Genomic DNA, 26,410 nt, shown 5'->3' on the forward strand with positions numbered 1-26,410 from the left:
CGTAACTTTGTGTTGTGTATGTTGCGAACCAATTCAACCGCTCCCAAGTTTTCGTCGACAAACTTGGAGGATTTGAATAAATGAATTTGTAAAACTTCCCCAAAGTGTTTGCAATGCGAAAATAGTGGCTAAAATCATAAGTGTAATGGAAGTTTGTTTCCTTCAAATTTGTTATAGGCTACGGTATAAACTATGTAGGATAACCTTAAACAAGATTATAAGTAAACCTTTGATGTCCCATGAACTGTGTCGTGTTTTAGGAACCTATAAATACAAATTACAACTGAGGCCAACAGCGTCTATCTCCGATAGCAATTCTGTCATTCTAGCTCACTGTTCAAACTTGTGACAGGTAATTAATAGAAACATTATTTCAGTATTTGTATCTCATAACAATTTATGTTTAATACCATAAGTCAGGAATAAAACTAAAAAGCTACGTAGTAGTTATTGGCCCAGCAATATTTTGTATAGAGAAACAACGCAACGTCGTTTGAAATAATACAAAATATATCAGTGACGAAAGAAGAAAAGAAATAGCTTACTTTCATCAGATACCCCTTGTCTCTGAGGACAGATGACGTCATAAGCAGTTCTACCATACTGAGCATCGAACACAGCCACCCTGGAGAAGGGATTACAGCTCAATTTCAAGACATCGTTTTCACATGCTGTTCTGCTTCGAAATTCATCTGCAAAAATATACATAGAATACTTAACTACCACATTGGCATCCCTTGATTTAATGATAAAAATAAACAAAAACCGTGGTATAAGGGCTGTGCACACAATGTATTTTTTACGCGCAGTGAACGCGCGTTTCACGAACGCGTATTTACGGCACCGTAAACGCTCAAAAAGCAGATTGTTGCGTTTGGATCGATTCAAACGCAAGTACAAAGCTATACAAGCGTTCGTGAGAAGCGCGTTCGAAGCTTGTATGTGTACACGTCCGCCGCGCAACGTGTACCGACGCATTCCCATAATCTCACCATACGCTCGCGTTGCAAACTGCGGGTCGCCTATCGCACGCTGGCATTATTTATTATAGAACTGAACAGTGGCGTAGCGTGCCATGGCACCGGGCGGCACTAACTAGTCAAAATTATTGTTTTTTTAACTTAAAATTACAAAAGTGGCGACGGCAGGCGAACGTAAAACACAATCGAGGCAAGCCTGCCCGGACGAACTACTTTTGTATATCGTAAATATAGAGGGGGCAGCAAATTTAAGCCCCGGATGGCAGACATCGACGCTACGCCATTGGAAATAAACGTAGAAATATTAGACGTTTTTGTTGCTGTATTTGTCATTGTTTGAACAAGTGTACCTCAAATTCAGGATTGTTGTGTTCAAATTGCATTGTGAATATAAAACCATACCTTTGACACGGAATCATTATTATGTAAAAACTGACCACTTGAAAACGAAGTTTTGCTTTTTATGAACAGAAAATTATTCACTAAAGGACTATTTGCAGTTTACATAATGTTTGCTCATTTTATGAAAAGAGTTCTCTATCAAAAAGATACATATCTCAGAAACATAATGCAAAAAAAATCACTTCTAAAGTTCTTCTGGATATTTTTTCAGATTTTTTTTAGTGATGCACTTAGTGAGTTTTCCAAAAAGCACAAAAAGTTTAATAATTTCTGAACCATCAATTTGCGGACCCCATTGTATTAGTCAAATAGATTGGAAATACTCAACCGTACCTCATTTCGTGTTGACCATCACTTCCGGGCCACCCTGAATATGCAGTCATAATTTAAATACAATTTCCACGGAAAAGGAGTACCTTTTCCTTGTCGAAGTCTGAAAGGACAGTAGTCCTCTGAGATTCCGACAAGCAGAATGCCGACGGCCCGGGTATCACCAACCGAATACTTTAGCTGTCTATTGGGGGTTTTGGTATAAAAGATTTTTTCTTGAACCTAATGTAAATTGGTGGAGCCACCAACGTAACACAACGTAGCAAACACTATACGTGACCAAATAATGTTCAACATAAATAATGTTAATAAGTATTTATATAAAAGTATTAATATAACGCTTAGAATATACATTTCAAGCGTAAACAAATGGTACAGTAAACAGTGTGCCGAATACACTTACACTTTGAACGGAGTTATCATAAATGGCCTAGGGTTAATTTTATAGTCATAATTGTAAAGAGGGAGGCGCCTTGCGTTAGCCAGGCTTAGAAAAACGATTACTATTATAATGTTTGTTTTTTTAAGTGACTAAGCTCGTCGTAGAATGTAATCCAAACCAATCATCCAAGACGCCACGGTCCATTAAACTTCCTCCATACTTAATAGATATTTATGGAGAATAATAATATTCCATAATGTAAGTAGCCGTATAGTTCGTGTCAAAATAATGTAAAAGTTGAAATTAATAAACAATTTCTCTATATTAAATTTATTTGCAAATACACCGTGTAATTTACTTCTGTCGTCAAACGTACAGCTATATCAAACACTGCCCATTCCCTGTTGTTACTGACTGTATCAACTTTCTTAATGGTAATAAACACACTATTCTTATTCAAGTTTATGGGAAACAATTGGAGCTTATATTTTGATTTTTTTTATGATATCAAGTGACGGGGCAAACAAGTCATGCGCGGTCACTAGGACCTGGTACTGGTAACCAACACGCCTGTCCATAGAGAGCAATGGCAATTCCATTCATGCCACTCAGACACAGTTAAATCGCAAAGATCTGAAGGGCATTGCCACCGCGCCTGTCACCCTGAGACATAAGTTGACAAGTCCCATGTGCATGTAATTTCATCTGCACTCTTACAGCGCAGAACGCAGTAATGCCCGCATTACTGCTTTCGGCAGAAGTATGTAAGGTGGCAGTACTTCCCTGGATGAACTCTTTCACAAGGAGCTATAACTGCTTCTAAAATTTATCAAGCTATTTACAACAAACAGTAATCCCAGAATTATTTTAGATATGACGTCATCTAATTTCTTATACAAGAGAAAAACACTTCTTCCTATAACCGCACCTTAGACAGTCGAAAAGAACATTAGCAAAGCGGCAACTCTTCCTCGTCAATTACATCGTAACTCGACACCGCATCGACGCTTCCAATACGTTAAAAGCTCGTTGTTCGACCAGCAATTAGTGACGAGTCTTCTTGCTTGTATTTTACATTAGTACCTGTTCAGACGAGCGGCATATTCGCCGCCACACGAAACAATTCCTTATTGTAAAAATGTTTTTACAGGTATTTAAATAGCAATCTAAATTTGGCATCACCAACGGGTAACTATGATTTTAATAATAATTTTAATATGATAATAATAATGATGATGAGAAGAAAATAAAGATAATAATTGGGGGAGGCCTATGTCCAGCAGTGGACTGCGATAGGCTGATGATGGTAATAATGAGAACGTCCCGGGTTTGACTCTCGGTAGGACCAAATTGGGATGTCCCAATGTCAGTAGCAGTAGAGCTCCTTGTGAAAGAGTTCGTCCAATTTAGTACTGGCACATGACCTATTTCTGCCACCAAACACTAATGAGAGCATTGCTGCGTTTTGGTTTTGAAGGCTGGTAAAATTACAGGCATATGGAACTTGCAAACATATGTCGCAGGGTGATGAGCGCAGTAGCAGTGCCTATCAGATATTTGCTATTTAAAACTCTGAGCGTGATTACAATTGTTGTGAACAACGATGTCGCTTAGGAGCACGACTTGTTCATTCCGTCGCTTGATATCATAAAAAAATTAACGTTTGTGTAGTCTGTCTTCTTTGAAGACGGAGTAAAATAACAGTTCATTGCGAAAAGGTGTTGCGCGCTTGCATGTAGTTAGTGATTGCAGTCGATAAATATTGTGTCGACTATCAACTGAATGTTGGTTACGCTTATGAAATAAAAAGTTCATCATCGACTTGCTCTGGGCACAAGTTCATCTGGATTGTCCATATTTGTAAGTTCATATATACATACGCTACACGTAGAATTATATCTATTAAAAAAATACAAAGACGAGACGTAATTTAAAGTTTTTCATTTTAATTCAACATGGATAATCAAATTCGCCTGTCCTTATAAAAATGCATATGAATAAAAATATATTTCGGAACTAATAGGCCTATGGTCAAAACAGGAATAAAGAAGACAATAACGCAATTAGTAATCATTAGAACGTAGTAACATTCATAATTCAGAAATTCAGAAATGTTACCTTCTTTCACAATCTATCGATAAAACTGTCGACAACACTACTATGAAATAGTCTTTTCAAATTTTATGGTAACTGGCAACCTTGCAAATATCATTTAACTCCGTCTTCGAAAAAGACTATAAATTGTTTCTGGTATGGGTTTTCTGAGAAGTGACCCAGATTGAATTTCGTTGCTCTGGTACTCATATAGTATAGGGAATTCCCTAGTTTGAGTCCAGACCATCGCATCGGTGTATTTGTCTGGCACATTATTATTATTATATTTGTCATCCGCTAGCACTTACTGCCTCCGTGGCCGAATAGTTACCAAGCTAGTCTGCCACGCAGCTATCCCGAGTTCGATTCCCGGACCGGGAGAAATATTGAAATATTTGTATGGCCTATATTTAATTTCTCTCGAAAGTTTGAGTGTAACATCTGGTTGTCTATTCAGCCTGTATATATATATACATATATATATACAGACATGGACTCACGTGGCACCCGCGGCACAAGATTTCCCTATTGCGGAGCTATGAGTGTTGTTTACCTCATTATTATATTAGTTATATAGACTTGGAAACCAATGTATACCAGAACTTCATGAAAATTTGCCCATTGATATGTCTTCACATAACATTTTCCCTCTTTAGTTGCGAAACCTTACTTTCAGGCAGCGATTATTAAATCGTAAAGGACCCGAAACGCCAGAAAACGTTGATTCAATCAATTGTTTACTTTGTGTATTGACTCATACACATATACACATTGATTTCCCCTGAAACCGGAACGAAAACCGGCGGCATTTTCATTCTACATCCTTCGCTCCATTTGATTTGCTCTATACGTAATGGAAGATCGCCGGAATAGTAACCGGAAAGAAAATCCGATCGTATAAATAAGTTATTTTATTTGCAAAACAACAAAAAATTCGGCAAAGAAACACCCATCATCAGCCCACTTATATGTCCCACTGCTGGAGACGGGTCTCCTATCAGGCGAGAATTTAGATCATGGTCCACACATTTCCGCGGGTTGTGAACCCTTCTTCGACGTACAAGTTTCATCACAATGTTTTCCTTTACCGAAGAACTCACGGTATACTTCAAATTGAATTTCGACAAACTCAGAGATCGAGGCCCGGATTCGAACCCACTACGGCCTCTACTTGAGACGCGGTAGGTCAACCATTAAGTTAGCAGAGCTTTTTTTTAAATAACACTATTGGCAGTTTATTATTGAAAAGTCAATCCGTTACTTTTTTATAATTTTAAGTGACAGGACGAACAAGTCGTGCGCCTGATGGTAAGCTACACGCCTGTCCATAATAGTTGCAGTGCCACTCGGAATTTCAAATCGCAAAGATCTGAGGAGCACTGCCACTGCTCACCCTGAGACATAAGTTGACAAGTCCCATGTGCCTGTAATTTCACCAGTACCGTTACACTTCAAAACCGGGAAATAGTAATGCTGACGTTACTGCCTGGCGGCAGAAATATGTAAGGTGGCAGTACTTCCCTGGACGACCTCTTTCGTAAGGAGCTCTACTGCTACTAAATAGTATAATGCAACACAAAAACAATTGTAGTGGAAGGTATTGTAAGAAATGTTACGTTAACTATATATTAATAATTAATTCGTAGTACGTAGGCGTATACTACAATATAATTAATACGCAATTCCTTTTGTAATAATGCTTCGTATGTGTCAAACGTTAAAACCACAACCGCCAAGAAAATTTAATTTCAATATAAACTTCGAATTTTCATTGAGATTTTTTTATACGTAGGCATTATGTAAATATCACTTTCTTTAGTAAAACAGGCAGAGGCGAATAATGGAAAAAATAAACGGTTTCCCTTAAAGTAAAACTACAATCAACTATTATACACATACCTACGTCATTTCCTACAATACATCGTAATTATGTTATCCAGCAGGTTTTAGGATGGTAATCCGTTCAATCAAAATTCACATCGAAATACATAAATAAAATACTCTTGATTTAAATTTAGATCACAAATAGAACTGACACTCGACCTTTCTCTTTTGAAATATCAATGTTCAATCCTATAAAAACAAAAACATCCTCAAGGACTATTTATAGGCCAAAATTATTTAAACGGAAAATATTTACCATGTAATTATCCAACAACGTTCCCAATTTAGATAGACCGTTGCAGAACAAAGACCAATGAAAATAACAAATATCTCTTAGAACCATTTTCTTAACAAGATTTTCCTATTACTGTATTGCAACAATAAAATCATATTACAAACGACAGATATTAGATTTAAAAATGTAATTACAATTTTCCTTTGCGTCCAATATAGTACTGGTATAAATATTTTTTATTTTACTTTGAATTATTTTGTTCGACGTTTTTAAAGTGATTTGTTTTCTTTGTAGCTAGCTAGAATTAGCCTCAAACTTGAATGGCAATATATCGCACTTGGCAACTAACATAGAATTGTCTTAAAATTGCGTTATATTAATAATTTATCTCCAAAATTTCGATATATTTATATGTCATTCGTATACGATTTAATTTCAAAGTGACAGGACAACACTGTCGCTTTGAAATTAAATAGGTAACATTAATATAACTTAAAGCAATTTTGAGATAATACTATGTCAGTTGTCATGTGCAATATACACATTTTATTTATATTTTTATTAAATTAATAAAAATTATAAAATATACATACAACAAGTATCATTTCAAATTAAATGTTCAACATTCCTAACTCTCGATTCATTCATGCTTATAATTATAATATTTTTTGTCTTTCTTTAAACAACAAGTATATTTATTAAGTAAACTAGTTTGCATAATTATCAACACAAAAATCCAGCTGTATTTGAACCAGAACCTTTAGCATACCGTGGCTGACACTCTCCTAACCAAACTACGAAACTTTTTTATGTGCTTGTTGCAAATATTTGTTTTTGGTTTTTCGCCGTAGCTGTGAGAAATTTATGAAAGTCTTTCTTCATTCAGCCAAGTACCTTTACAACTACCGGCGGCTGACTAGAGATATCGTTTTAACAATTGGAAGGTTACTTATAAAATTATTTATTGAATATCATGATGATTTACTACCATGATACTCAATTATGTTTTGTGGAATTACTTCACTAGTTTGTTATAATTATTTAATACAAAGAACTATTCCTTCGATCCGGCTGGAAACTTTGCATAGTTTCAATTAAATTTCGTATATACATATTTTTAAAAACCATCAAATGTTTGAACTTGGCATCGTGTTAACCACCCGTCTGCAACTAACCCTAATGAGTCCTCGCCGCACCTACCGGGCACTCCTGCGCTTCCTGCCACACCCGGGGTGGCGACTTCGGTATTTATTAACTTCCACCTAAATCACTCCGATACACTTGCAGTTTACACTGCCCCTCGTAAAAAAACCCAACTCACGCGATCAACAGACGTTATGCCCTCGCTTTTTGTTCCATATAAATATTACAGAGTATTTTATGATGTCCACTCCCCTTGGAAAATAATGAGGCGTTTTTGATTTGGAGTAATGGATGTTTTACAAGGGTCGTGTGTTTGGCTCATGTAGATAGAGAACGATTTTTTCTTGTACACATTTATAACAATAAATAGAACATGGACATATTAAAGTACAGTTTGCTGTGACATGGATATTGTCGAGTATACAATAGGGAATATATCTTTCAGTTATGCAGTTAGTATATTTTAGATTGAAAAACAAATATATCATGGAATTATCCTCAACTGAGATGACTTTCATATTTTTAACCGACTTCAATATGTATGTATGTTACGCGATAACTCCGGTATTTGTGAACCGATTTTCATGATTCTTTTTTTGTTGGAAAGGGGGTACTTCCATAGTGGTCCCATTTCATTTTGAAGAAAATCATCCACCTCAAAGGGTGGCTGTTCACGCATGAATATTCATTTTTATAAATAGCGCCTAACTTTAATTTAGGAGCAATTACTTTTAGCAATCATTTAGTTGATTTTGCTATTTCTCCAATTCAAGGCGTTTTTCTCTCGATATATGTACTTTGAGTAGTGTCGTAGTGAGAACCTATTTTTATTATCTCCAGTATCAAGTCCTGTATAGTGGCGAACTAGGGAATATTTCAATGAAACTTAGCAAATAGACGTAATTCCACGTACTTTTGAGGTCGGTTTTTTTATTGAATAATCCATATAGAATTATATCACATTTTTAAGAACATCTCTCTGGTTTTTCGATGAGTATTAAAAAGATAGAATCAATACAGCATAACTTACGGCGCGTATACACGCTAAGACGTGTCTTAGAAAAAATAAGAATGGTCTTATACACGACAAGAACTTTGTCGGATCTAATCACGAAAATATGTCGTGTCTGTTGCAGACAAGAAAATGATGGGTATGTACACGACACGAATGCTTTCGGGCAGACGTGTGTAGAGTAAACGTGTCAGTGCATTAACGAGTCTACTGATTATTTTTCCTCCGATATAGGTGCATTACCATGGCAAGATAAATACGCAGAAATCGTCTGTTGTTCCTCTGCTAAACTTATAAGTAAATCATGCATTTTTTAGTACTTTGCAACACCAGTCCATGCACATAAACGTTCGTTTAGTGACAATGCGCCCCATACAATAGCGGCAAAGCGCGTCGAGTTGGGGGTAGACAAGATTTTTTCCTTGTCTGGCATCGAGGCAGTGTACACAGTTCGTATGTAGAATCGACACGAATTCTTGCATAGACCCGGTGACTTTTCTTAGTGTGGACACACACCCTTACTGTTGCATTTTAACGCCTTCTAACGGGTTATTGAATTTGGTAAGTGACAAACCAGTAACATCTTAGTGTGATACTGTAGATTCATTGAAAGCAACTCTTGAAACAATTGAAACTTTAAAAAAACCGATTTCAAATTTTGTGGAATTACCTCTATTTGCCAAGGTGTAATGCAATAAACCAGATTCATCCCCTGATTTTCCACCCTTAATGGTGGAATGTTTTCTTCAAATTTGGATTCGTGCAATACAAAGGTACCTTCTTTCTAATAAAGAAAGAATAATTGAAATCGGTTCACTAATGTCAGAGTTATCGCGTAACGTACGTCCAGAAAACAAAAAATTACGGTCGATTGTGAACCCACTTCTTTTTTTTCAGTCGGTTTCAAAAAGCAAGGCTTACTTATTGTCTTTTTTGCTGTTACTTGAGACGCGTGAAGAAGGGGTTGTACACTAGTCGTGACTGGATATATATTTTTATTTAAATGCAAGACAAATATTTAATGCATAATTTAAATCGCTTGTTGTACATGCGTGCTAATTAAATTTTGAAATGTTCCCAAGCACTCCATTCTTTAAGGAAAAGCATGTGTCCTATCGATCATAATAGCAACTCCGTTGTGATGTGTGTTTGTGTCATTTCCGCTGTAGTAAGTTACAATCGATCCAAAATTCCCACTCCTCTTATGTTAGACTCGCTTAATCCAAGAACATCTATCTACAAACGTAGCATTTCCCTCCTAATATTTATCATTTTGCATGTGCCGTACAAAATACAACGAAAGAAAGGTGTAGGAAAAAGAAGAATATCCTGACTCTGAAATTTGCGCCAGTGATAAGGAGCACCAGTCAATAGGAGCTCCAATCAATAGAAACACCCGATTTTTATTCGGAACTGCAGAGTTCAAGGTTCAGATTGCCATTATAATCGCCGACTTTCTTTAGAAGATGGCATATGAAGAAGATGTTTATGTATAAACAAGGCTATTTGTAAGATACTGGCCACTTCGCTAGACTTTATTACTAGCATCATAAACAACAATTTTTGTTCCATGACCTTTCACTAAAAAAATAAATTTACCAAGAATTTGGATGAGCTATAATTATTTACTTAAAGTAAATCAGCAGACAAACGTCGTTTAGTAGCAATACAGCTCCTTGAAGGAGTTCGTCCAGGGAAATACTGCTACCTTACCTATTTCTGTCGTCAAGCAGTAATCTAAGCATTACTGTGTTCCAGTTTTGCACGGTAAGGATGCTGGTGAAATTACAAGCACGTGGGACTTGTCAATTTAGTATGTCATACGATAACGGGCACAGTGGCAATACCCCTAAGATATTTGCTCTAAGTGGCACTGCAACTGTTATGGATTTGCATGTCGTTTACCACCAGGCACACGACTTGCTAGTCTTGTCACTTGCTATTATAAAAAAAGCTATATCCAAAAGGCTAATTGGAGCAACTTCGCTTTGAGAACGAAAATCCATGACGATATCAGCAAAACGCACTAATTTGTCTAGGTCTTATATATAGTTTATACTCAATCCCGACCGCACCTTGGGGATAAACGACCCGCCCACATGAGCTGAAGGGTTTCGTTAGGACTTTCTGCATATTTTACTAAGCCCCGCATTCTTCACAAAGGCTTGCGGTCTCCAAGCTTCATTGTGCTAACTACTTTCTGGACTCATCATAGGCACCGGTTATTCTTGTTTTCTATGCATTTCACCAGTAAAATGCAAGAAACTACGAGAATGACACGAACCAATTGTTGTAGAACGATAAATCTCATTTTGGATATCAATTAAAACCGTGGAAACGCTATCCAAAAGTATAGGATTGGAGCTCACTGACACATGATTTCGATATAAACGTTCCTGCGCCTAAATATCAAGTAGGTGTAGTAATCATCGAATCCTAACGTCATAGTTTTCTTCGAACGTCTACAGTGCCAGTCGGTATGAAAAGGAAATTGTTCTAAATGTCTCTTCAAATTTTGATCAGTAAGACCCGTGAGGTTAATCGAAATTATGTAAAACAACGTGGCGTTGCTATCCCTCCGTCTAGATCACATCGGCGTCAACAGTATATTCTCGCTGTTACTTGAGATGAATGTTGAAGGAGTTGAATCATCATCAAGCCATTTATACTTTGCACTGCTGAGTACGGGTTTACTCTCCGGTGATGGTTTTCCCAACTTGGCTGTCCCAATGCGAGTTGGGGACTTCGCGTATTTTCCGAGTGTTGTGAACCTTTCTTCAACGTGTTGCAGGTGTTTGACGATGTTTTGTTTTTCACCAAAAAGCTCATGGTACATTTCAAATTAAATTTCGCACATAAATTAAAGATTAAGAATGAGTTGAATGATTATTGTGAAATGGTGGAGAAATATTAATTATATTTAGTAAAATACGAGAGAATTTATACATAATCTAAACAAGTTCGCACTTATACTTCACTCGCCGTTTACATAATAATATGCTGTTAACAAAATAGAACTTTAAAAAATCAAGTTCAAAACCACAAATAGTAACTGCACTAAAAAGCGAGAAACAAAACAGAGATTTTAATCCAAACGACAACAATGCACATCATTGTTTTTATTTATTTTTGTCGTATTTCGTTTTGTACACAGTATTATAATAACTTATTAATCAATCTATCTACATTTTATGGTTTATTTATACAATTAAAACGTGACAATTCTTATCCAAACCTATTACCTATAATTTTAATAAAATATTATTATGTATGGTATGCGTTACCTACTACTGATCGATTACTGATGAAGTTTTACTTTACCACTAATTTTAAATTTTAAAATTGAAGAGGATTAAAAAATATTGATATTTAATAAATATTTACAAAATCTAATTGGTTATTTTTGAAATCGGTGCCAGCCAAGGAAAGAAAACAAAGAAGTACTTTAATGGATTCTAATGTACAGTAAATTTGTAAAATTGCCATGGCTGGCACCGACTCCAAAAGTAATTAGATATTGTAAATATTTAAGTATCAATATTTTTAATCCTCTTTACAGTCAGTTAAAAATAACCCCTACATTGTTATTCGTAGTTACAGTGAAGCGTAAAGTAAAATTTTATGTAATTATTTTTTTAATTAAAATTGATGGAATTATTTCTGCCTTTTTTGTAACATGCGGCAGCTTTTGTGTTCGCGGTGTTGAATTTGAGGCAGAGCTTTTCCTGGAAAATAAAATTTTCACGTTGGTAAATTATATTATGATTTGTGATCTAAAAATCACAACTGAGAGCTTATTGTGGCTTACACTTGTGTTTTCTTACTTTACGTTACGAAAACGGTTTGTTTTACCTGTAGCTTTCTGTAGTTACAATTATTCTTACAACACAATCTAATATAAAGGATATCTGTTTACTAAGCTTGAAAGATACCTTTTGTGAGTATGTGGCATTTGTAATAAACTTTTAGCAGAGTGGTAATAGGGGTGTTTACAATAGTATCAGATTTTGAAGGAGTTATGGTGTTTATATTGAAAAAACTTGTAATGGTATAGAACTATACGAGGTTAGTAGTATACTTACTAAGTAACATGTTTTTGTGATTATTGTAGAATAAAGCAAATTGGGCTATGGTAAACCAGTAGGAGAGCGGTTATATGAATCTAGAACTTCAATTTCTAAGTTATACTGCAATGTGTACATTTGCAATCGCGCCATATTTAAGAACTAAATTTCTGGCTAATTAACAAAAACAAAACGTAACAAAAATGTTCTGGCTAATTGTATCTGGTAAAGTTTTGCAAAATTGTCCGTAAATCGTATGCCGCGAGCGTTCGGTTACTCCCACATCACCGAGCGATACGCGAGCTATTTTTTATTATGATTATGTATAGTTATAATTAACTAATTATTTCCTAATAATTAGGAAAGTTGACTGACAAAGTTTTTTTGTAACGTAGATTTGGTATTTACTAACTTTAGGTTACATGAAAGTATTGCTGGAAGTGTTTACCATGACCGGCTATGCAAAGATTCGCACGTTGTCAAGAGTTTCCTTGCAACTTTCGCAGCACTAGCACATTTATTTGATTTCACAAGTTTGAAAGCAGAGATGATTTTTGTGCGCAATTCTTCGACGCACGGAGATTTCCTCTGTGTAAACTAAACGTTTCACATCACCCCATAAGTAATAATCACACACTTGCCGTCCATAATGAGAAAGAGCACCATTTGATATAATGCAGATTCTGGTGAACCTGGTAGCAGTTCTCTTGTTTACATAACAAACCACGCGGCATTTCGCGAGAGACAATAATTGTGGCGGGACTTAATTCAGTGCGTAAGCGAGCGCACTGATGAGGCACAGAGATAGCAATACATTGGCGGTTCCTTGGTCGACTCTCCGCGCTATAGGTTTTGGTAGCACGTGACGCGCAAGTTCATGACCTTTGGATCAGGTGATTGCGAATCAGAGTTTACCGCAATTAGATAAATATAAGAATTTAGGACATTTTATTAGGATTTGAGTTCAGTTTCCGATATAGAATGACCTCTGTAACTATGGCGTGAATGCAACGCATTGTTATATATATGTATGTATAATGTATATATAAATGTACGCTAACGGTGAAGAAAAATATCGTATGACATTTCGAGAAGGTTCGCAACGTTTGCTAACTAAACAAACAAGTCGTTACAAACCAAAAATAAAGATTTGCAACAAGCACTCAGAAAACTTAGTAAGGTCTGTTAATTCGTTCCATAGCTCATTTGGGAGAGCGTCGGAAACGTAATGATGAAGGCGCTGGCTCGAATCCAGCCGGATCGAATGAATTTTTCTTAGTGTTCGACCATTGTATTAATAATTATAAAAAAACTAGTGAAGTAATTTTACAAAAAAAAAATATATCATGGTAGTAACACATCGTGACATTCAATAAACTGAATATTAAGATTCACAACTATTTGAAAAGGTCTTCATTCTCCAATCTTCGTTGGATGTTGATGACCTAATCCTATACCATTATCACCCAAAGCAGCTGTGGTAAGTATAGCGTATTTCTGGCGAAAGTAAATTAATTAATGCGTATACATTTTCAATTTTAATCATTCTTATATTTTCATCCCACTATTAATACTGATTTGGTTATTCACACATTTTTTTTATTCCCCTCTTTCGCTATTTCATTTTAAACGCATACGGAAAAGTGAATCGTATCACCACTACCGTTCATTTTCCAAAATCCCACACCGTAATAAGAATCAATGAAAGAGTCGTTTATTCAAACGGCATGTTATCACTCCAAAATGTCTCGTCTAATGCCGCATTTAGTTGCTCATTTTGTCACGCATTTCTCGCGTGAAAAGTATGAGAGATAACGGGTATCACTCGATATTTTATATTACGGTATAGACATAGACGAAATAGAATATTAAATATATTTTTTATTAAAAACAGGAACCAACTTCAAATTTTGTTTATACGTACAAACAAAAATTAGAAAATGATGATTTGAATGATGTTTGATGAAATTAAAAAGTTAATAATCGGTTACCGGAAAGTCCGCGAAACCGGATTCATTCCATAATTTGCCACCCTTAGAGGTGAAATATTTTCTTCAAATTTAAATGGGACTAATACTTAGGTAACCTCTTCGTAGTAATCGCGTAACATACACATAAAAAAAGTACAGTCGAATTTAGGACCTCATCCTTTCTTAAAGTCGGTAAAAAATTTGGCATTAATGTCAGGTCGATCAAATCAGTGACACTACACAATAAATGTCTGTCAAGGAGTTTATTACGTAGCTCCCTACGTATCGCTAGCTATTCGCTCTATTACCAGTACTGAGTACCATACTCATAGTAGAGCGAATTCCCTATTTTGTGGCTATTGATGTGGTAACCTGGCACTTTATTATTAATATTATATAAATGAATATTATACGCAAAGCAATATATTGTAAAATGCTATTATGAGCCTAATATTTATTTAGGATTCACGTCCAAAGTTCATGTTTACCTAAAGATCTTTTTTTAAAATCTGCGTCATTTGAAGCAACCAGTGATCTCAGGTTCTCAGGGCTCAGCAGATTTTAGACGGAATCATTCTCGAACATTGAAATATCCGATTATAAGGTAAGGAACAGATCGGATTTTCATACTTATTTTTTATGACGGACTAAGAACTAAACTATGTATGTCTGAAAGGTGACACGCTGATGCCTGAAACACGAGAAGTTGCACAATAATTGCAAAATCTATTTTTTCCCCTTTCATAACCATAAGATATATTTACAATACAAGATAGTTTCTTCTGTTAAAGCGATGCCACACGATGCGTCGCGTCGAGGTTGCGCCGCCTGAGCGGTGACATTGCTTTGTACTCATATATTTATATAGAACTGCCACATGGTGTGTTCGGACGCATCGGACAAGTGACCAGGACACGAAACGGGGAGGGGTGCTGCGGTACGAAAGTAAGCGGGGTGACATTGTTACCGCTTTGCTCGTGTAAAGCCCGGTGCGTTGAATCAAGCGTCCTAACGACGCAGTGCGCTGACAACTCCCGTGTGGCATCGCTCCTACTAGTTGCACGTCTTGTTAAAATACTCTTACTTATGTAAATTGGACTTGTAATTGATGCAACAACTGTTGATGAACCCAACAAATTAAAAAGTAGCACAAATAGTTGTATCCACAAAAATAAACTTTGTAAACTTATTCCCAGACGAAAGAAAAACTATTTTAATACTCATCATTATCGCATTCTATAGAATCTACATATGTCTATACAAAACATGAGTGTCTAACATAATTTCAGCGCACACATATTCGATATGACAGCACTTCGAAAACACATAATTTCGACAAATTTCATGCCATTTTATCGTAGCATTGTTTCATCGAAGTTGCGGGATGTCGAAGTAGTGTCATGCCGAACACGTGTGCACTCAAATTCTTCCTCATACTAGAGGAACAAAAGTATAATAATTGTAAAACAAGCTTAATGTAACAAGTTTTATAATATTGATGAAAAATAAATAAATAATATGTGTATTATACACATATAAGCAAAAAAGGATTTTTTGGGCATTTTATTTTATTTTATAGATAAGGCACGTACTAACATGTACTCTTCAATAACAGTGTAACTTTACATTAGTATTGTAATTTGGTAAGTACAAGTTAGTTGCACGTCCTAAATGTATATAAATTGCAATAAATCCCAGAAGCGAGAGTAAAATGTCTACTTTATTCATTTGGAATCGTAGATACAGGTTATAGCTTTTCTACAATAGATCACAAAGTAACAAATCATTAGTAGCAGTCGAGCTCGTTATGAAAGAATTCGTCCATGGAAGTAATGCCACCTTACCTATTTCTGCCGCCAAGCACCATTTATTTATTTTATTATACAAACAGATTACAAATTAGCTTAAGAACTAAAGCGATGTAACATAAACCCTTTTGAGTTTTACCGTACATCATCTTATTGTTTCACAGCTCTTAAATAAAATAGTAAGTTATTTTTCTTCTACATTTTTTCTAACATAATTGCGACGGTAGGGTACTCTTAAAATTTAAACGTGCGATTTAGTAATGAACTCGTCCGCACAGTGGTGTGCGTGCGTATATGCATGAACTACCTAACTAAGAAGCTACTGGATTCAACAAAAGAACGAATTCCTGTCAATAAATGTTGAATTCAATACGTTAACTCCATTAACTAATAGTAATTAATAATTAATAGTTAGATCTACGTTGTTAATGAATAATGACAAAGCTTGATAATTAACTCAAAGATTTTATTTATTTTTTTTTATTTGTTTTCAATGTGAGCATTGCTACGTTTTGGTTTTGAAGGGTGAGGATGCTGATGAAATTACAGGCACATGGGACTTATCAACTTATGTCTCAGGGTGACGGGCGCAGTGGCAGTGCCCCTCAGATCTTTGTGATTTAAAGCTCTGGATGGCACCGCAACTGGGGACAGGCGTGTTGCTTAACTGTTTGCACTGTAAAAAGTGCGAATCCGTAATTAACTGAAATGATTAATAATGTCAAAGACGTTGTTCACATATTTTCCTCATCTTTTTTATTTCTTAAAACCAAATAATTATCACTATGTCACACTTTATTTGTAAATAAACAATGTTTTGTATCCCTCCCATAAAGTCGCGGTGATCTGCAAAGTTTTTTAATTTACGCGCATTTTGTTTATCAGTAACAAAACAGTAACAGTTTATTGAGAAACTTTCCCTGCTTTTAGATTTATGGAGAATAATAAAGTGAAAATAAATCAATAATATCTTCTCTGAATGCGCGAAAGTAATGGAAAACTAGATCTCGAATTGTTACGTAGTGATGCACCAAGAAAGTTATTTTTCGTATTACAATTCGTAGAAAGAAATATATTGCTTTTACTATAATGAAAACATATAAAACTATCTAATTACAATCAATTTTAATCAAATATTATATAATTACCACCAAGTGACGGGACAAACAAGTCATGCGCTTTTAGTAAACACACGCTTGTCGTTAAATCGCAAAGATTTGAGGGGCACTGCGCCCGTCACCATAAGACATAAGTTGTAAAGTCCCATGTGCCTCTAATTTCACAAGCACCCTTCAAAATCAAAGCGCAGTAATACTGCTAGGTGGCAGAAATAGGTAAGTTGGCAGTAGTTCCCTGGACGAACTCTTTTACAAAGAGGCAGATCAAAGGAATTTTTCTACGTATTTATAATTATAACTATTCAATAGGTAAATGTTAAAATTTTCTGTATAAAAACTTTCTTACATTTTTTATGTATCTAACCGTTCTAGTCTAGTTATTACTTTGTGTTCAATAAAATATATGTACTCAATTGGAGTAATTTCACAAAAATAATATAGTAAAACAACATAATATTATTATTAAAATCATAACGAAAATTTAATGTAAAAGTTATTTAATTCGTTAATCAAAGTTATTTAATCCAATATACATACATTGCTGACTATGATCGATCGCTCAAACACAATTAATTTAATAGTTGATTGACACAGACGCTAAGTGACTCAATCAAGTTATGTCACGCTTAACGTAATAATTCAACGGTTGCTTTGGATACTTCGGATAATATAACACAGCGGCTTCAAAGTGTCACAAATCATAACTGATATTTTTTTTTATTTAATTACGGACGAGTGCAGTAACAACTTATCTACATTTCGGTAATAAATAGAGAAAGTTATTGCATTATACTTAACGTGACCATTATTTTTCTACCCTCAGAACGGGAAGCCCTTATATTTATTATTGGTTTAAAAATATTTATAGTAGTTCCGAAATGTTTAATGAAAAAAGACCTAAAAATGTTTAATGATCAAAAATTTTAAAAAGAACTAATCTTTTGTAGTCTTGTGGGCTGGCTTTATATTTTTCGCGCTATTTTTTTAAGTAATGTCACGTGGGTCCTGTTTCGTCAAAGATGGACATTGTTAAGAATTTTATGGACAGTAATAATAATAATAATAACGCACACACTCAACATAGCCCCGCACTAGGGAAACTCTGTGTCGCGGATGCCATGGACACACATAGACAACCACAAATTACACCCAAACTTACGAGAGAAATAAATGTAGGCCATACAAATATTTCTCCCGGCCCGGGAATTGAACCTGGGACCTTTGCGTGGCAGTCCGGCATGGTAACCGTTCAGCCACTGAGGCAGTTCAACAGTGGGGCAGTCCCACTCCAAGTAGGACGTATAGTCACGTTAATTATACTCTTTCTGGAGATGAGTAATATCTCTGTTGACGACTTATCAGTTGGATATTTATTCGTAAACTTAACTGTCACATGTCAGTGTTGAAATCCGGTTTGTGATATACTGTAGCACTTGAATTGTGTTTGAATAATAAATCTACTACTATGAATGGAGTACTCAAGCGTTGAGCTAAGAGATACGTCGTATTAGGTCATACGTATATCCAAGAGATATAATCTTATGTGGTTGCATAGTTGATTTAATGCAAATCAGAAAAACAAACATTTTTAAGACAATAGGCGAGTTTCGTATAAATGTTGTTTAACCTTGTTTTGGATATCACTTAAGCACCTTCAACGACGTCTTGTTGATACGAAGAAGATTGTAATATTATGGTGCCGTTTTCTCAACTCCCCGTTTAATTTTTATATTTTCATAACTGCACGGGCTCAAAGAGTAAAAAGCATCCAACTTAATGAAATTTTTTTTGAAGAAAAATATTCTTGCATTTAGAAAAGCTAGAAAGCTAAGAAAAATAATAAATTGTTTATACTTATTAAAACGTTTTAAATACATACAAATTTAGAATAACAATTTATACATGAATGAACATCAAATTTATGAAATACACAAATTGCACCCAGAAATGTTTCTAAACGAGAGTTATCTCGCCCACGCAGCTGTGTTATAATTGGTCCGATTTTAATTTTAATATCGCTGTAAGTTTAATTGTTTCAATATTTCAAACCCACAATGTTTTGAAATGTTTTGTACGTTAAATAATTTTGGGTTCAAAATCAAGAGACCCCATAGGAAAGGAACGTAAACATCACTAGTTGAAACAAAAGCGAGGAGCCAATAATTTTCAGATAATGGCCGCGACGACTTAGCCACTATACTCATAAAGGACGATATCAGCGCAGTTATTCAATGTAATGTTTTCGTTTGTGGCGCGTATTCACAAAGACTAAAGTCGAATTCGAAATCGTTCGATACGTTTTATAAGTAGGCAGACCACTACATCTTAGGCGCTACAAATGAAATAGTATTGATAAGACAGAAACTATTATACTGTATTAAAATTATGCGTGCTGCCATTAGCGGCCATATTTGGGACTAAAAAAATTATTTCAATGTATTTTACAAAGGTCACATCTTGGTTGCGCCCCCTATTCAGTAGGTCAGGTTACGTTAGCATAAGAAAAAGCAGCTAATTTGTTACATTTTCAGAACATGTTTTCAGGTCAAATTATATTATAATTAATATAATTTAGGATAAATATGACTAATAATAGTTTTCGGTAAAATATAAATTAAATTGGTAGAGTAGTACAACGTCAAGAAGATTTTTCGGAACTTTCAGTATTTCGTTTGGTTATTTACGTATTTTTATTTTGCACAACAGTTTTCGTAGCTTAGTAAATAACGCAGTAACATTCATATTTTGAATAAAGTCACTTTTAACTTACTTTTCGGAGCTATTATTACTACGAATATAATATGAAATGTAATCCTTAACGCCTGAGGTTTTCAAATGTATCAGGTTTTGTAAATACGCATTCTGTGGATTCGATATCAAACGCAAAGGCGGGAATAATTTCTCGCATTTTCATGTTCCCAGTTTCATTTGACATATGCCTCAAATATTGCTACCGTACGCATTTTGGCGAACGTTGAAATAGGTGTTGCCGAATTAAAAAAGTTTAATGGAAAAATGCTGCTAACGTGCGAACTGGGAAACGATATTGAGTTTGCAATGTTTTATATTTTTTCGCTTAATTGTTTGTTAAATTCTACGTGCCTAATATCTTTTGTTCACAAATCTGAATAATCATAATTTAGAATTCTTGCCAACATTTTGACACACACAAAAAAATTAACTAAAAAATTAAAATATCAAGTTCTTGGTTTTCGCGATTGTTACACATAGGAAATTAAACTATTTTTTCTGATTCAGCCGTGACCATGGGACCTGGGGGATCTACTCTCGTTGTCCATCCGATATCTATCCGAAACAATTACTGTCAAATAATTAATACTCGACCTTATTAAAAGACAATGTTATGCGGCCTTTAATTTCGTCGAGTATTACACAAGATTGAAGATTATTGGAGAACAACATAGATATAGAAAAGTATATCTATGGAGAACAAGAGTGCAGGGCCTGTGAAGGGTCCAAAAAGTTGTTTTTTTTTTTAAATATACTTTTACTTCCTATAAAAAGTCAATACGAGGCCGATCGAATATCTTAAATATTTTCAAATCAAATTAAATCAAAATCATTTACTTCTTTGTGATTCACAGGTTATAAAGTTGTTACAAGAATGAATTTTGGATCACTGTGATCCGCCTTATGGCATACAAAGTTTTGTTAGTTTTGGTAATTCTCATGCAATAATGTGTAATGTTATTATAATCATGCAGTCCAATCAAGGCAATCTAATACTAATGAAACTTAATAACAATAGTAAAATAATAATCAATAACAAATTAAATAATATGAAATGTGAATTTTATAAGAAATCCTCAATATTATAGAATGTCATATCGTTTAGGCAATTAAATAATAATTTCTTAAATTCTGCACTCTTTTGAAGTAGAGCAGTTTTACATAATCTACTTTTCAGTTGATGAGAACGGCGGGATCGTGTGACTAATTGAAATAAACGGAGACGACGCTTTACGAGAAGTAAATTAAGTTAAATTTATTATTTTCGATAGCCTAAACAATGCATAAGAAAACTTTAGTATCTTACCACATACATATTCTAGGTGTGTTTGCCATTTTAGATTATTATCTATATATAAACTTTACTGTCATTGTTTCACCGACTTCCTTGCTTTCATAGACCACTCTAGTTTGCATAGGTTTTTTGTATCTTTGTTTAAAGTTCATAACTTTAGTTTTGTCAAGATTTATTACTAGATCATTACATTTCAGCCATTCTATAATAGAGTTCAAATTTGTATTTATACTTGTTTCATTGCCATAAATTACCGTACAATCATCAGCGAATTCATACGGTCGTTAATTGATTTAGAAATGCCATTTATATATATTAAGAATAGCAATGGTCCCAATACCCTACCTTGAGATACTCTTTAACTTACTATTCTCTGTGATGATGCTACGGCGTATACTATTTTACGGCATAAAAATCGTTTAAACCCGAAAACAAAGATCTGCAACAAGTACTTAGAGAAATTCGTCGGGTCTGCTGACTCGTTTCGTAGCTCAGTTGGGAGAGCGGTAGCCCCGTTATGACAAAACAGTCGCTGGTTCCGGTCCAACCGGATCGAAAGAATTTTTCTTCGTGTTTGTTCGATTTTTGCATCAATAATATCTTAAAGGTTTGTGTAAACATTACTTGTCTACACGCTTTTAAAATTACATGTAACTTTGTACAAGAACATATCGTCGATGTTTTATAGAAAAGAGTGATTTCGAAAAATTTTACAGAAGAGCTACGTTTTAGTTTTTCTATTCTAAAATATTTACCCCGTGTTTTAAATTCCATTTTAAAACTGATATCAAAATTGAATTTTTAAACAAATTTAAAAAAACTACACCCTTCTACAAAACACCGACGATGTTTTTGCAAGAAGATAAGGATAATGAAAAAGGACTTACAAGGACGGCATTTATAAGCAACCTCGACGTACTTTCTTGCCAAAGGACAAGGGTCTACCAGACCTGGCTTCGGCTTAGTGCTAAACTTGCATTGTGGCTTCTTTTGACACGCTTCCACCACGGTTTGTAGGAGAGAATACTGGAGACAAACACATTAGACTTGTACTTCATAAGTACTTGTGAAACATTTTTTAAAGTTGGCACGTACTAGACATACAAGCTCACAAGATTCATTGTTAAAAAAATGTGCTTTATGTCTCTTTTAGATAACACTCCGAAATGCAGTTTAAAATAGCAACAGTTTATATAATTAGATGTCCAAACCTTTCAAAAATATAAAATTTATATTAATTTAGCCAAGGACCTATAACTCAAGAGGACTATTATACTACTGATCATAACTCTGAAACAGGTGTCTAGACGGCGCTGATCAATAGCCTGGACTAATGGGTATCAATTAACACCTCTTCAAGATGAAATATAAGAAGTCAATATTATTTTCCCTGTAAAATTATTCAAATGTTCATCATGAGCTAAAATTAATTACTAAATTTAGAGAAATATGCGTGTCAATAGAGAGCAGTGTGTATTACAAACTAATTTACATATTAACGCGTTCTAATATGGGTAGGTGGCGCTAATCCTAAACAAAATAAAAGAATAGCCGGCATTAATTTTATTCAGGCATTACAAAAATAATACATTTTGAGTGTTTATTAATAAAAATATTAATAAACCTTAGATAATATAGAATAAATTATAAATTATAGGATGCAATAAAATAAAATAAAATATGACTATAAAATGAAATAATACAATAAATGGGTAATTGTCATTTACAATTCGCATCCCGGTGGACTGACATCCAGTATTTAAAAATCGAACTGACGAAAGACGTGTCACATACTACTCTCTGAGGGCCTACCATAACATTTCCAAAAACAATCTTATTTCAATGTAAGCTTAAAGTAAGTTTATTATTAATATTACTCATATTCGTACCATGACAAACCTATCAACTAAGTAACGTATTATTGCTAAAGTGACTGAAAGAACGAATGATTTCCCAATATTATCTATTCCTTACTAAAAATAGGAAAGAAATAACGCTATATGAAGTTTATAATGCCATCTCTTTCTTTTTTGATGTTCCGAATCGTCCCATCGTAGTATAATGTTAAAGTACTTAATATTATTTACATTCAGAGAAATTTAACTACCAAAAAAAGAAAAGTATATAATAATGTAATCTATTAAAATTACGTTGTTTTCAATTACTTTTCCGCATTTTCATGAATAAAAATAAATAAAACAAGCTGAGTCTTGATAGTCACGTTGTGAATTCGGAATTATAGTCAATTGTTAGTGTCGGCAAGGAGCAAGATTGTTCGTTTTCATAATTCGTTGTCATAATTTTACGAATTTCTATTTAACGTATTTTTCTTTAACGAGAAATTATTTCCTATGTACTATTAAATAAAAAAATAAACAAAATATTGTAGAGATGTGTGTAAATAAATAAGTTCAACTTAACTTTTAATCATTACAAATCAATATTTAGACAATAAATTCGAAAATAATATTGTTTCCACTTCGTCCGAGAAATTATTTTAAGACTGCTAAACTTGACATAAGAACTACATTACTTTAATGTTAAAGTCGCGTCATAGTACGAACTGAGTGAATGAATAGTCACAAAGCTGCCAATAAAACATCATAGTTTTAACATTATCATAAAGTTACTTTAAGCGCGTCATGGTACGAAAAGTCAATGTAAGGTTAAAGACCCCCAGTAGCTTTGATAAATTGCAGCCATCATGTAAAACAAATTACAAAAATAACTGTAAGGTACTCGTCACGACATCTGGCGTACCAATATTTAATAAAAACCCTACTACGGTGTCTTGTATCGCGATTAACAGTCCTCTGGAGTTATTGGTCCATGATGGAGCGGAAAACTGTAGCAAAACTAACCTGCATAGAATTTGGCCACAAACATTTCTCAGCACCTTCCACCTCCACCGCAATATCCCGAAAATTGGTGCTTTCAGTCATACAGTTATGTCCTTGAGGTGCTGTCTTTCCGTAGGCAGCCACTTGGATGCTAATGGAAGTTCCTCTTGGGCAGGCAAGGGAGACTATTTCATCATCGCATGCCGCTTGCTGCATTGTCTTCAACGTACCACCGAGGAGAGCTGCAAAAAGAAACTTGCTTGAGAAAAAACTTAATTATACTAATAAAAAGCCGTTGTAGCCTAATGGGTTGCCCTACCGCCTCTCAGACTCGCACCTCTAAACATTTCGGAATTTATGTGCGAAATTTCATTTGAAGTTTAGCTTGAGGAACGACACGCCTGTCCATAACAGTTGCAGTGCCACTCAGAGTTTTAACTCGCAAAGATGTGAGGCGCACTACCTCTGCGCTCATCACCCTGAGACATAAGTTGAAAGTTCCATGTGCCTATAATTTCACCAGCACGCTTACCCTTCAAAACCGGAACGCAGTAATGCTCACATTACTCTTACTGGCAGAAATAGGTACGGTGCCAGTACTTCACTGTCGTGTGAAGTTCCCAACCCACACAAAGCCACTCTTGCCCAGCAGTAGAACGTATAAATGAGTTGATGATGATATAACTAGTTGTGCTTGTAACCAATTTTAAATCTATTTTTAGTTTTTTTAGGTCAGTACCAGAACACGTCGTTTCCTTTAGATCAGGGAGTAACCACACTTGTCAACGTAGAATCAACTTGGGCCGATCAGAAAACGCTTTATGTACGATCCTAATGAAAATCTGTCCTGGGAACGCATTGCGTTTTCCAACAAATACTAAGTTAGTACCCTTTTGTTACCGCCCCTGGTACCACAAAAAGTTTCTTTATACCTAAAGCCCCTACTTACATCAATAATTTGTGTTTTAGTTTATATATATATATATTCTTCTTTAATCAAAAAAAGAAGTGGCTTGTTTTACTTCCGCCCGAACCGCCAATGGGAAACGCATAACGTCTCGTCGACATTTTTGCTCTTATTACATAGACATTTTCCGGCCGGCTTAATGCGAATTCGTATAATGTAGTGGCCCCTTCATTCAAGGAAATTAAGTATAAATTTCGAATTCGAATATAATACTTTGAGGTAAATAAAGCGCAAATGACAAAGTACAATGTTTACAGAACGAGTGGTAAACTAAAAAAAAAAAAATCGATCGTACGTAGTTTAGGTTTAAGAGTGTATAGTAAAACTATGTTTAATGCTTGTGTAACTAATAAATAAATAATCAATAAGTAACATAGCTTATTTGCGTATTGGATCCAGACAGACTCCCTCTCCGCCCGTATCGTGAGACGTGTATTCTCGAGACACATCATGAGTATATCCTCATACGTTGGACACTCAAAAAATATTTGCAAAACTAAAATCGGTTTGTTTGATCTCCTCCAACGAAGTCAAGAAAACTCTATTCAATGCTTTCTGGCAATCCGTCTACCCTTGCAGCCGCTGGGTGTCATATACGCAGCGATTAGCCGGCACATTGAACGTACAATATAACAACGCAGGGTGCTGCTGGGTCTGCTGCGGCTCTGCAGCGCTTCCGTTCGCGGCGATGGCAATGGATGGTTTCCACGCTATCCTGTGCAAGCGCACTGCGTCGCTGCTGAGCCGCCTGCGTAGACCATCCAACATCATCCTGAACGTCTATATTGACCGGTGGGACTCGCCGCTGCTGCACCAGTGGATGCGCTCGCATGCGGACAAGCACATAGGTGGGTAGCGGTAGCGGTTGGAAGAGCGGTGGCTTCTCACACAAGTATTTTCATGCTTGAAAGAAGCTCACCAGCAATGACATAATGTAACCTAGATTAAGTTAATAATTTAAAAAAAAAAAACGAATATTGTGAACACTTCACGATCCTATATGCAGTATGTGGGGAATCTCTTCATTCTATGTAATTCGTCTATTCTCCTCAATTAAATTTTTTACTGCTAGGACGTTTCTTTCCTTGCTACGGAATAAGAATATAATAAATGTTTAGCGAAATTAGACCTCTCGT

General features: G+C 35.1%; 1 protein-coding gene across 1 annotated transcript in view; it reads right to left on the reverse strand.

Moving 5' to 3' along the window:
* Positions 1-26,045, reverse strand: part of LOC113228639 (protein eva-1-like) — a 33,731-nt gene extending 7,686 nt beyond the window's left edge. The window contains exons 1-4 of the mRNA XM_026461997.1: positions 25,901-26,045; positions 24,329-24,549; positions 22,355-22,493; positions 546-692 (exon numbers count right to left, since the gene is read on the reverse strand). Of these exons, the coding sequence (XP_026317782.1) occupies positions 546-692; positions 22,355-22,493; positions 24,329-24,549; positions 25,901-26,045 (652 nt within the window). The remainder of the gene's footprint in view (positions 1-545; positions 693-22,354; positions 22,494-24,328; positions 24,550-25,900) is intronic.
* Positions 26,046-26,410: the final 365 nt, after the last annotated feature.

This window comes from Hyposmocoma kahamanoa, unplaced genomic scaffold (genome assembly GCF_003589595.1).
Source record: "Hyposmocoma kahamanoa isolate Upper Pololo Valley unplaced genomic scaffold, ASM358959v1 232, whole genome shotgun sequence".
Taxonomy (NCBI): Eukaryota; Metazoa; Arthropoda; class Insecta; order Lepidoptera; family Cosmopterigidae; genus Hyposmocoma; species Hyposmocoma kahamanoa.